This window comes from Epinephelus fuscoguttatus, linkage group LG1 (genome assembly GCF_011397635.1).
Source record: "Epinephelus fuscoguttatus linkage group LG1, E.fuscoguttatus.final_Chr_v1".
NCBI lineage: Eukaryota > Metazoa > Chordata > Actinopteri > Perciformes > Serranidae > Epinephelus > Epinephelus fuscoguttatus.
Window position 1 is genome coordinate 3,817,161 of NC_064752.1, and position 14,355 is coordinate 3,831,515.

General features: G+C 41.4%; 1 protein-coding gene across 1 annotated transcript; it reads left to right on the top strand.

Annotated features, from left to right (window-relative positions):
- The first annotated feature begins 9,455 nt into the window (after window positions 1-9,455).
- On the top strand, window positions 9,456-13,048 carry zgc:109913 (regulator of G-protein signaling 9-binding protein). The gene is made up of 4 exons (XM_049581323.1): window positions 9,456-9,667; window positions 9,747-9,950; window positions 12,394-12,536; window positions 12,863-13,048. Exons 1-4 carry the CDS (start codon window positions 9,466-9,468, stop codon window positions 13,046-13,048), a joined length of 735 nt encoding a protein of 244 aa, XP_049437280.1. The 5' UTR covers window positions 9,456-9,465.
- The last annotated feature ends 1,307 nt before the right edge of the window (window positions 13,049-14,355 follow it).

A 14,355-nucleotide genomic window follows, 5' to 3' on the forward strand; every position in this document is an offset into this window, starting at 1 on the left:
CAGAGATACGAAGCAGAGACGGATCCTGACCAAATACAGGCTCAGTGACCACCAACTAGCTGCAGAGACACAGACAGACATGGCGGCAGAGAGGAGTGTGTATGTGCTCACTGTTCCACAGGAGAGACAGAGACAGAGATGCACTTCCTCCTCTACTGCGACACGTTTTCTTCAATAAGAAACTTGCACTTTGGGAAATAGTTAAGAACATAACAGCCTTTCATATGTGAACACCAGAGGAGGAACTGTCAGTTGTGCTGGGTGAAGGGACAGCAGCTCCTCTGGCAGCTAAACATGTATCTGCCTGCCACAACCTGAGGGACTCACTCACTATGACATCCTAACATGCATTTATATCCAGTTGTATACATTATATTGTGTTGAACTGTATTATTGTAAGTTTGTATGTAAATATTCTGTAAAATGCTTTGGCAACAACATATTTCTGTTCATGCCAATAAAGCTGTTTGAATTCAATTGAATTGAGAGACAGAGAGAGAGAGAGAGAGAGAGAGAGAGAGAGCGAGAGAGAGAGAGAGATGCAGGTAATGACAGTAGCTCACAACAACATTAATGAAAGTAATAATATTATAGTTATAGTTCTGACTACTGCGGTACAATATGTTGAAAGTATATATCATGGTGATGGTGATGATCTTATTGAAAGAAACGCTGCCTCAATGTTTCTTAAACTGGTAGAAGAAGAAGAAATTATTGAGATTGTTAATAAATACAAGAACAAAACATCTACTGATTGTGATCAAATTGATATGAAAATAGTAAAAAGGGTGGTTCAGGGGATTTCTAAGCCATTGACACATATTTGTAACTTGTCATTTCAATCCAGACAATTTCCTAGTAAAATGAAAACAGCAAAAATCATACCGATACATAAAAATGGCAACAAACACCACTTTACAAATTACATGCTGGTCTCTCTTCAACCACAATTCTCAAAAATTCTGGAAAAACTCTTCAAAGACAGATTATGCAATTTCCTATATAATTACAATTTACTCACAGACAGTCAGTACAGATTCAGAACTAATCGCTCAACATCATTAGCTCATTGCTGAACTCATAGAAGAAATAACCAATTCCATAGACAAAAAGAAACATGCTGTTGGGGTATTTATTGACTTAAAGAAAGCATTTGCATTTACATTTAAATTTACAAATAAATTCTTTAAAAATCCTACAATGTGATTTCCTGGATTTTTTTTCTCATTTTGTCTCTCATAGTTGAAGTGTACCTCTGATGAAAATTACAGACCTCTCTCATCTTTCTAAGTAGGAGAACTTGCAAAATCAGTGGCTGACTAAATACTTTTTTGTCCCACTATATATACATATATATATATATGGTCATATATATATATATATATATATATATACACACACACACACACTGTCTGATCATGTATGCAGATGTACGTCTGGTTTTTAAAATCATTCACTGCACCTCCACCCCTCAAGCGCTTTGTTCAGCTGACCTCTGAACAGATGAACAGGGTATTGAGAAGTACCTCTAGGTGGCAGTGTTGTATTCCCAAACGTAAAACTGCTTTCGCACAAACCAGCCCTGCGTTCCAGTACCCATACTACCATACTATTTAGTACGCCAGAAAAAGAATTAGTGTGTCCCAATACATAGTATGTCAGATGCAGTATGCCAAAAGTACCAGGATGTTCTACTACATCCGGTCATATTTCGCAGTATGCATGTCAGCATGCTTCTTTGGCCATTCTGACCCACAATCCTTTGCGCAGCGGAAGTTACGTCGCACTGACTGAGCTGCGTGTACAACCAACACCCACACTTCCTTTCATACATGGTTTATTTAATTTGAGATACTAAGACACTACATATTAGGACTGCAATGATCTGATTATATACTGTCACATATCATACAGTTCTGCAAGAACACAGCTACAACATTCAACTTTATTGTGATTATAGTATAATCAATGTTAGGGTTCAACTATGACTACAGTATAGAAGATTATACCAGTACAGGCAGTGGTGTAAGTGTGGTATAAATAATGAATGAATATGACTAAATATGAATACACTATGGGCCAGGTATGAGCAGTATAGACTAGTAAATATATACAGAGTAAAAGTCAAACACATATTAAGTAATGTAGTAAGAATGTGCAGGTAAGTTACACTACAAATAAAAGTAATGTGAATGTAAGGCTGCTTCACGTGCAGACAGAATATAGTGCCAGCTGCTGCATAGCTGTGAATATATTTAACAACACACATGTGCCAGCAACAGAGAGCTGTGTGTGAAGGGGGTTAATGTGCCTACTGGTGACTAGTTCAACAGACAGGTCACTAATAACAGGCTTGGGACTGTTTATTAGACACAACAACATACATGACGACAGAACAGCAACACAGCTCTCCAGCACCTCCGACAGTATGCACGACTCTGGCGAGCTCGACGAGAGGAGATTTGCTGCATCTCCAAAGTACAACAACACAACATGTTCAAATGTGGCGCTACGGACGGCGGCGGAAGTGAGCAAGAGGGTCGGAGTTCAGGGAGCAATGTGATGGTGGATGTAGTGTGTCCCAGTAGTATGCATACTGCATGTATCCTGCATACTACAGTACATAGTTTTTAAGGGCAGCTGCAGTACATACTAAGAGTATATAGTAGAAGTATGCGGTTTGGAACGCGGGCTGCTTTCTCGTATAAAGCTATAACAGAATGGAATAATCTTCCAACAGATTTGAAAATCTGTGCTAACTATGAAGCCTTCTCTAGAGAAGCAAAAACAATGATTTTAAGTAACCAAACCTGTTAGCATTGGTAGGTACTCTGCTGTCGATGTATGCTGTCCTGTTTTCTTTTTCTTTTCATAAGCGGTCGATCGAGTTACTGTTCCATTGCATATTGGTATAGGTACCCTGTACGAGTCTCCTGTTTTAGTGTGTAGATCTAATGCTTGTATGACCTGTGATTATCTTGTTTTCATCTTGCACCATGCACTTTATGTAGTAGATTAATCGCCATTTAACACCTGTGAATATCCTGTTCTCATTTTGCACTATGTACTTCATGTACGCATTATATGAAGACCAATGAGACATGTGGGTGCTCTATCTGCCTCATTGCACTGCAGGCTCTGTATGGGCGTGTGCACCCTGTATGACTGTTTTCTGGAACTGTGAGCACTCGCACTTTGGACGCTTTGTGTGCGTTGTTTTTTGTTTTTTCATTTAGGATTGGGTCTTAACTATGATGGCAGTAACAAATTAGATATTTTGCTTTATGCAGAAGACATAATTCTGGTGTGTATATATATATATATATATATATATATATATATATATATATATATATACACATACATATACACACATATACATCTATACATATGTATATGTGTGTGCGTGTGTGTGTGTGTGTATATATATATATATACACATATATACGCATATATATACAGACCACGCAGACCACATGTAACCACACCAGCCCAGGACCTCCACATCCAGCATGTTCACCTCCAAGATCGTCTGAGACCAGCCACCCGGACAGCTGCTGCAATAATCGGTTTGTATAACCAAAGAATTTCTGCACAAACTGTCAGAAACCGTCTCAGGGAAGCTCATCTGCATGCTCGTCGTCCTCATCGGGGTCTCGACCTGACTGCAGTTCGTCGTCGTAACCGACTTGAGTGGGCAAATGCTCACATTCGATGGCGTCTGGCACGTTGGAGAGGTGTTCTCTTCATGGATGAATCCCAGTTTTCACTGTTCAGGGCAGATGGCAGACAGCGTGTGTGGCATCGTGTGGGTGAGCAGTTTGCTGATGTCAACGCTGTGGATCGAGTGGCCCATGGTGGCAGTGGGGTTATGGTATGGGCAGGCGTATGTTATGGACAACAAACACAGGTGCATTTTATTGATGGCATTTTGAATGCACAGAGATACCGTGACGAGATCCTGAGGCCCATTGTTGTGCCATTCATCCACGACCATCACCTCATGTTGCAGCATGATAATGCACAGCCCCATGTTGCAAGGATCTGTACACAATTCCTGGAAGCTGAAAACATCCCAGTTCTTGCATGGCCAGCATACTCACCGGACATGTCACCCATTGAGCATGTTTGGGATGCTCTGGATCGGCGTATACGACAGCGTGTTCCAGTTCCTGCCAATATCCAGCAACTTGGCGCAGCCATTGAAGAGGAGTGGACCAACATTCCACAGGCCACAATCAACAACCTGATCAACTCTATGCGAAGGAGATGTGTTGCACTGCATGAGGCAAATGGTGGTCACACCAGATACTGACTGGTTTTCTGACCCCCCCCCCCAATAACGCAAAACTGCACATTTCAGAGTGGCCTTTTATTGTGGCCAGCCTAAGGCACACCTGTGCAATATTCATGCTGTCTAATCAGCATCTTGATATGCCACACCTGTGAGGTGGGATGGATTATCTCGGCAAAGGAGAAGTGCTCACTAACACAGATTTAGACAGATTTATGTTCTTCTACTACCAAAATTCTTTATTTTTCTTCTTCTTCTTCTTATTATTATTCTTCCGCCGCGTTTTTCAACATCAATTATCTTCAACATACTTCAACCGATTTAAACCATTCAAACTTCTTCTGATTCGGCTTCATTAGGACATTATCGGAAACTTTCAAATTTTTCCATAACGTTCATATTTTCCCGGGAATTCAACGTTAAAATTCCCACTTCTATTAAAGCGGATGGAGCGAAAACGGTTGGACTGCTACTAGTTCCACAAACTTCAACCAATTAAAACCGTTCAAACATGAAAACGTTCAGCTGAATTAGGACATTCACGGATGTATTCAGTTTTTTCCTAACGTTCATACTTTCCGAGATATTTACGATTTTTCCCAAATCCTTTTCCCGTTGGGAATGCATTACGGAATCCTCAAAAATCTAAAAATTTCACCGTTTTTCAAACTGTGACGACCCATTCATACCTTCAGCTAGAAACTCCATTCAAAATGGAAAGTATTCATCATTTCGCTGACATTTTCCATATGATTCAACTTTTCAATGCCATTTAAACTTTCAAAAATATTCAGCGTTTTCTAAAACTTTGTTATAATGGAAGTCAATGAGAAAATCCTTCAAACTCACTCATCTTCACCCACACATCACGAATTCATACATTGACGTAGAAACTCCATTCCAACTCTCAAATGTTGACGCTGCCGTCGACTTTCAGGAACTAATTCAAATTTTCAGTATCTCTTTTAGTTTTTCTACAAAGTCAGTTTAAAATCCATGAAGTTTTCAGCCCTTCTCAGACTTTATAATGGGTGTGTATTGCGTGAGCTAGAGTGAGTGATGTCATCACTAGAGTGAAGAGAAGCTGAAAATTAATCAAGAAATTTTCTCTTCAACTCTCTCATACGGCCACAATTTTCACTGTACAGACGCAATTTATACCACAAAACGTAGGAAAATTTGTCCTGCTCGCAGATATGTTGACATGGAATCTGTCACACGTACACATTTTTGCTGAGCGGCTCCAAAGCAAAGGGAGCGCCCATTTTTTTCTCATTCACTCCCATGTAAACTCAGAGGAGAAATTTCTGGAAACAGCTGAGGTGCAACACATTTGTAACTCGCTCCTGTGACCCCATTTTGGACTCGAGAAATATAAAACTTGACACGTGCGTTCACGACAAGTGGCTGTCTCTCACCATCACTTTATTTTCATGATGGGACCAACGGTTTGGGTATGGGAAGAATTTGTTCGAGCAGTGAAAACCCATTAAAAACAGCGTTTGCTGATCCTGTCTCTCCTGAGCTGTCTGTGTGCCCCTCAGGTGGAGGCAAGTCAGGAATCGCCATGGCAACGGCTGCACACACAGACACGCACACACAGCCCTCTACTCATACTTGAATTTTCTCTTCAACTCTCTCATACGGCCACAATTTTCACTGTACAGACACAATTTATACCACAAAACGTAGGAAAATTTGTCCTGCTCGCAGATATGTTGACATGGAATCTCTCACACGTACACATTTTTGCTGAGTGGCTCCAAAGTGAAGGGAGCGCCGATTTTTTTCTCATTCACTCCCATGTAAACTCAGAGGAGAAATTTCTGGAAACAGCTTAGGTGCAACACATTTTAAACTCGCTCCCCTGACCACATTTTTGACTCTAGAAATATAAAACACGACACGTGCGTTCACGAGAAGTGGCTGGCTCTCACCATCACTTTATTTTCATGATGGGACCAACGGTTTGGGAATGGGAAGGACTTGTTCGAGGAGTTAAATCTCCACTAAAACAGGTCTCTTCTCTGTGTTCTGTCTCTGTCTGTCTCTGCTCTTCTGCCAGGTGCGCTTACTTAATTACCATGGCAACCGCTGTCACACACAAACTCACAGAAACATGATGTCTGTGTGTGTGTCTCCATCTTACATTCAGACATGACAGGGGCAGCATCTCCATTTTAACCCTTTAGGTGAGTTTATTGAGGAAAATATTCCATTTTCATTTCAACATTTCAAAAGGCTGTGGCTTGAAAGTGGTGACAGATAAAGGCATACTGTAAATGACAAAACTATTCATCATGACCCAAAGTTTGTGATGGGAGTAAATTAACTCATCTAATTTGCATATTGTGGCATCACCAGCAGGCAGCCATATTGGATTTCATGAATCTCAGTCAAAAAACATTTTATTTGCACAGCAGATTTCTTTTGTTTTGTGCTGTTTTTGTTGTCTCATCCTCAAAATAAAGGAAGATGAATCTGATGGGAAGAAATTAACTCATCTAATTTGCATATTGTGGCATCACTAGGTGGCGGCCATATTGGATTTCATAAATCTCAGTAAAACATTCAAATATTCTAATCTTTCAAACTTTATTTTATCAAAGGCAGCTATTCAGTGTGGAGTCAGCTTTTCAACAAACTTTCAAACATTCAAATCATTGAAACTTCATTGTATTCAAGGCAGCATTGCAGCGTGGCTTCAGCTCGCAGCATTCACACCCGCAATTTCTTCAGAAATTGCTTCTCTAGTTAATTATATTATTTTGGAGACTTTAGGGACCACGAGTAACCCTGCGTTCTCAGAGCGCAGTGTTCTGGTGGGATAATATGGCACTATGAGCTCTCTAAGATATGACGGAGCTTGACCATTTAGAGCTTTATAAGTTAACAGTAGGATTTTAAATTCAATTCTGGATTTTACAGGGAGCCAGTGCAGAGAAGCTAAAACAGGAGAGATATGATCTCGTTTCTTAGTTCCTGTTAGTACACGTGCTGCTGCATTCTGAATTAGCTGGAGAGTTTTTAAGGACTTACTAGAGCTACCTGATAATAGAGAGTTACAGTAATCCAGCCTTGAGGTAACAAAAGCGTGGACCAATTTTTCTGCATCTTTTCGGGTCAGGATAGGCCTAATTTTCACAATATTACGCAGATGAAAAAATGCAGTCCGTGAGGTTTGTTTTAAATGAGAATTAAAAGACAAATCTTGATCAAATGTTACTCCGAGGTTTCTTACGGTAGTGCTGTGTATATGTGTGTATATATATATATATATATATATGTGTGTGTGTGTATGAGTATGTATTTACATGTGCATGTAAGGGGGTGTGTATGGGCGTTCAGATTTAAATGGATATATATATAGGGTGGGTGTATAGAGTATTTAGATATCTATGTGGGTATGTATATAAGGTTGACACACAGAGTACTGTAATGAATTTATGTCTATATGTATATATGTGCTTATTATCTGACTCATGGATAGGATGATATTAGATTAAAACGGGGTGGCGGTAGAGGGTTAGGATTAAATACGTGTTACTTCTTCCTACTCCTTTTTGAACATGTAAACAGTGCTGACAGATCTGAGGGGTATTCCAGAAAGCAGGTTATGTGTAAACTCAGAGTAAGTTAACCCTGAGATGAGGGAAACTCTGGGTTTTCAGTTCCAGACAGAGAGGTAACTGAAACTCTGAGTCAGTCACCATGGTAACAGACTCTGTGAACATAACCTGCTCGCTGACAGGTTTTCTTCAATAAACCCTGAGTTTCTCTCTGTCTCCTCCCTCTTACACGCTGTTTCATTTCCTCATTCATTCAGTCCGTGTCAAAGCTTGTATCGAAGCGCATTCATTAGCGGAGATTTACCGTCTGTCACAGTCTAAATCCTGCTGGATATTAGTTTGTTACTCAGGACTGTCTGAAGTTACTGAATTTATGCACATCAGTCATTTCTTTGGACATCAGCTTTTGTCTTTACATTCAAATATTACACAGCGAGAATTCACCCTCAGCTCAGAATCAAACCTCTGTCCTTTTTATATTTATTATTTTTATAACACTGTGCACAAGGATCAGACTGTCAGTCTGTCAGAGCAGCTCCCACATGTTTATTGCACATAATGTGTAGGTCTAATTATTTAAATGTTAAAATGGGTATGAAGCTTTAGACACGTAGTATCAGTGACTAATGATCTCTATCACTGATGTCACTGGTCGCACTGATGGAACATAACTCCTATAGCCTAATATTGGGGATTATATGTTCATATTTCTGAGTGAGCAATGGTGCAGCATTTCACTGTCTTTACATTTACTACATTTGTAGCTGAAATAAAGTCACTGAATGCTGTTGAGTCAAGATACAAATAGATGTGCAACATTTTCAAATCTACTGTATTTTAACCTCAACGTCTTTTCAGGTGCAAATCACCAAACATATTATTACTGGGTCAGACTGTGAGTTTACAGTCATGTCTTTATGTCTTTGATCTATAGCCTAGCCTATATGTTTGAAATCTTCTGCCTCCTGTGTTTTTCCCCATCAGATTAAATCTGAACAAATATATTATGATATATTATTAATATAATGTAATGTATCTACAGCCTGATACACAGTCAGATTCCACCACTTTATCTTCATTAAGGAAATGTAAGTCTGATAAATGATGAATAAACTTTTTTATTAACTTTATGGTTAACTTATTGACACTTTCCTCGCTCTGACTCAGGCTCTTCTTTTAAAGATAAACGTGCACCGTCTGCTACACATGCATTAATATCTCTACATCCACTGGGTTAAAATGGAGGCCTGTCTTTTATTGACCTGTTGCCATGGTGAATCGTGGAGTCGGAGCTCCATTGATGATGGCTTTTTATTGTCGGCTTAACTCAGAGTGAACATACTCAGAGTTGACTGAACTAACTCAGATCGGCTGTTCTGGAACCGGTAACCGCTCTTTTCAGATTTGAACCTGTCGACTGCGTTGGTGTTCGGCCATGTTGACTGCGTCTCTTTATCAGTCGAGTCGGTGTTTGGTTATGTCTGTAGACTCAAAGATTCATTATGAGCTAACAAGTGTTTCATGAACCATCTCTGCATTAAGATCAGTCCTCCTCACATGTCCCTCCTCACCTGTCCTCCCCGGCAGGCGGGTGATGACATCATGAGTCGGTGGCGTCGTTCAGTGGACGAGCTGGCAGCAAGGCGGCGGCAGCAGGTCGAGTGTGAGCGCGCTCAGGAGGCTCTCAGTCGGGTCACTTCCTGTTTCCAACAGCTGGCAGCATCACTTGGCAGCTCTGCGGACTGCAGCTTCCTGCGAGATGAGATGGACGAAACAAGAGCGCTAGCACACCGAATCTGCAGCGGTACAAAGACCTGTCCACCCAAACACCTGTCCATACACATGTGTGTCTGTATCTCACCCATCTGTCTGTCTGTCTGCAGGCCTGTCCCGGCGTCTGGTGCGTCTGCTTTCAGACGGTGACTCCGCCCCCACAGGTGTGGAGGACAGACAGGTATCAGAACGTCTGTGGGTTCTCTTCCTGTCGTCATTAGAGAGCTTCCTGTCTGACCTCCGTAAGGCCTGCGGTCTGATTGGACAGTTCCCTCTGACCCAGCGCTATGACAGACGCTCCCTAGTCAACACAGGTCAGCTGATGTCTTCAACTTCCTGTCTGTGGAAGCTCTGTGATTGGTTGAGCCATGTGTCACAGCCTCCTGTCTTTGAAACTGTCTTTCTTACCTTATTTCCTCACCTTCCTTCCTTACTTTCTTTCTTGTCTTCCCACCCACTGAATTGCTGTCAGAGTCTCTGAAACCTGGAACTACCTCAAGGGTCTTGAGCAGAGTTGGGTAAGGGTTACTTTAAAAGTAATCAAAGTGCTTAACTGTGTTACTTTTTTTTAAAGTAACCAGTTACTCTGCTGCGTTACTCCCTGAGAAAAGTAACTCAAGCACTTTTAAAGTACTTTTAAGTATTCTACATTTCCTACTGGCCAATGGACCACAGGGCACTAAGCCTACATTTTTTTGTCTCCAAATTAAAGTTATGGACCACTTGCCCTTCACTGAGATCCAGTTCTCCCATCACAGCCGTCACTTTGACCAGTAGAAACACACAACGATCTGCTGCCGTAGACACCTGTATGACAACAACACCTCAGCGTTTTAATATTTCCTCTAGGGATGTTACCACACAGAGTAAAAGGGGGAAATGATGGTGTGAAACAGCAGAGGCACTTTGTCAACCCGTTGAGTTAACGTTACTGTCATTAGCATCAAGCTAGCAAACAATGGTACATCCTCACGGTCGGACATAAAGTAATAACATTAACAAATAGCGGCGGGGCTTTTACTCACCACAACTGCAGAGGCTCCCAGCTTCATTTGAAACAAACTACATTATAGACGCTCCGTTATTTATTAATCCCTCTGTGTGTTTATAGATTTACTTTTTATCCGCTGTGTTGTATTTGTAAAGTTAACATATCGCACCGTCATTTCAAACTCAACACTTGTTTCAAATTAAAAGCCCCTTATAACCTCGGCTGAGAGAATCCCTCCATTTTCTAAATAGGCTTTTATTGTGAAATATTTGTAGGAACTTGGTTGTGGAGGATAAAGTAGCTTCAACTTTTATGTACGGTGGCACATGAACAGACACAGTGACTGAAATAATAATAATAATAATAATAATAATAATAATATAAATATAGGACCAGAATAACCTGATGACATTAAAGACGACCGGGGATAATTGATGAGTACCATCGTGCAGTGTGTCATGTCTGTCGGCCAAGTCACGGCACGATTTTATGATTCCACAATCGTGTAATGTGACATAGTGACTTTCAGAACAGGCAGAAAAGTCGTGTAGCGTGAACCAGACATATTGCAAGTCCTGAGTCTGAAATATGTCTGTCACCGAGTCCTCCTCCACCTTTTTTTAGGCTCCACCGTAGACAACGGCAGCATTTCTTCTCCACATAGCGAGCCACAAGCTCCGTGGCTTCTTTCAGATTGATAGGTTTAACGTTATCTCCGTTATTAGAACTAAACCACAGCCGTTGCTGTTTCGGAGCTGAAGGACCAGCGTTCTAAAAGTAACGGAAGTAACTGATGTCTTGTTTGAAAATGTACTTAAGTATTTGATTACTCAAACAGCAAACTAACGTGTTAGGTTACTCGTTACTGCAAAATCAGAATCAGAATAAGAATCAGAAATACTTTATTGATCCCTGAGGGGAAATTATTTATGTTACAGTCAAAAAAAGTAATCAAAGTACTCTAACACGTTACTTTGTAACGCGTTATACCCAGCTCTGGTCTTGAGAACCTTTTGAGGACACCTGTGTGCTCCTCAAGAAGTCCTGGAGCTTCCTTGGCAATCCCCAAATCCTTCACAAAGACTCTTAGAAACTCTCTCCTTTGAACCTCTTCAAGGAATTCTAGAACCTCCTCAAGAACCCTTAGAATATGGAATATCTTCCCTTTTTTAAATTGCATCTTTATTTGGAAAGGACAGGTAAACACACCAGCACAGCAATATTAATAGAAATAAAAATAAATCTCCTTCCAGTGTTGTTTGTCGAATATGGAATATCTTCAAGGCTCTTTGTAAGGACCTCAATAATCTTAACAAGAACTCCACAGCCTCTTCACTTTTCCCTGACACCTATAACCTCATCTGTAACCATCTATAACCATCACCCTGGAACACTCTGATTCTCTGTACCTGTCCTTAGAGAGTCATGTTCCTCGTTGACCCAAAGAACTACTGCAAAAAATCCTAGAAAAATCTTTCGTTAAGTACTTGAATTTCCTCAAGGACTAATAGAATAAACTGAAGACCACTGGAATTTGTTCAGGAGAAACAACGTGAGTGTCCTCAAAGATACCTCTTTTCAATGATCCCTTAAACCTCATTGTGCATAGTGCAGCAAATCATTCAAGGACCACCCCTACAACCTTAATGAAGACCACTGGAACTTCTTTAAGGAGTCGCAGACACCCCTCAAGAACTTAATGATAGTTTGTAATATGTTTTACTGACCTCAAACCTCTCACCTTTCTGTCTCCTCTATTTCTCCAGGATGTATTGATGGCGTGGTGGGGGTGGCAGCTCGAGTGGCTTCAGTCCAGGCACCGTGGCTCACCTTGGAGGAGGAGCCAAGCCCTGATCTGACCAGTCATATTGCAGGACTGGAAACCATGCTGAGTGAGATGCAGCTGAGGGTGAGATGAATCTCAGACAGGGAACACTTCCTGTTAGATCAAAATGAACATGACAAGGTTTCACCTGCAGACCAGACACTGGTTTAAAGGTAGAACCAGGTAGGACCTGGAGGATTGTTTGTACCTGGGGATTTGGGTTAGAGTTAGGGGGAGTGTCTGTAGCTGGGGGAGTGTCTTGTATTTGGAGGGAGTGTTTGTAGCTGGGGGAGTGTCTTGTATTTGGAGGGAGTGTTTGTAGCTGGGGGAGTGTCTTGTATTTGGAGGGAGTGTTTGTAGCTGGGGGAGTGTCCTGCTGTGTTTTGTTAAATCTTGACAGTGCTTTGCAGGTTCCTGTTGCCTTCTGGTCCGTAGAGGCGACCCAGCCAGCGTGGGCTGAAGCTTGCGCTGAACTGGACGAACCAGACGACACCCTGGAAGACCTGATGGAGGTTGAGGTAGTCTCCAACAGCAACAGCAATAAGATGGTAGCCTGCTGCCAGCCACCGTGCTGGGGACTGGGCTGTGTCGGGTAGAGGGTGGAGGAGGTGGAGTCCTGACTCAGCTGCATTAAACACACCTGACAAGATTACAGGATACTCATAACTGTGTGTGAATAATAAATGTTTAATAGAAGTTTAGATTAGACTAATCCAACTCTTGATCTGATCAGATTAGATTACAACCATTTATCAGATTAGATTACCATTAATAAATAAAAACATTAACTCGTACGTGTTGTTCTTTTATCGCAGAAACATTATGTCCTCATATCCTCTTTAACATGTGACAAATATTTACAACAAATGGATCAAAGTATAGATTACGGGGGGCTGGCCTGGCTGACTCATCACAGTGACCACGTTTACATGCACACCATATTCTGACTAAGGTCAATATTCTGGTTAAGGTAATATTCAGAACAAGGTGTTTATATGTGCTGCTTTACATGTTAACTGACATATTCTCGTGTTTCGGCATATTCCATCGAAGACCCCGGGCTACTGGCTCACCAGAAATGTTCTGATTTAATGCAACACTCAACCTGCAGGGGAGGAGCAATACGCCTATCGGCATCTGGTCCACTGGAAATGAAGAAGAGTTTACAATGAACAGAAGCTGTGATGTTTGTTCCCACATACCCCTGTGTTGTCCTACTTGTGCTTTTGCACCACAACTTAACTACAACACTCTGCTGATCCATTTCGTCCTCAACAATGAAAGACAAGAGCGAGAAGAAAAGGCGAACAAGTGTATGGACCTTTCCTTCCAGCTTATGCTGTTCACGCCAGCCAGAGCCCCCCGCAGTCTGTGGATGAAGGTATGAAGCCAGCTCTGCTGTTCTCCCTGCTCGCCGTAACCATAACAACACCGACAACCCAGGATTTCTTGCAAATCGAGCATGGCAGATGTTACTGAATATTCCGGTACGGGGCATTTTCCGATTAAGGTGTATACATGTCACAATATTCTGGTTAAAACAGGCATTTATTTTCCAGAGTTTCTCTTTCACAGCAGTGACATGAACACCTGGAGACTCGATGTCTTCCATCTGTGTTCATCTTCAGAGGCGCCGTGAGGTCGTTTCACCACGTGAAAAATAAAACTGTTATACAAAATTTCAATCTTCAAACAGCAGTTTCACTTCCTGTCAGCTCTCAGTGTTTCATTAACAGCTTCATCACATGGAGAGTGAAGGGAAAGTAGGCGGGGCAGGGCGGAGATCATGGCTGACCACCAGCTGGAGGCTGAGCTCTAAAGGCGTGTCAAACCAGGGATGAAACACAGTAAGTCAACAGAATCGGAGAAGAACATCAATCAGCTGGGACAAATGGCATCATCA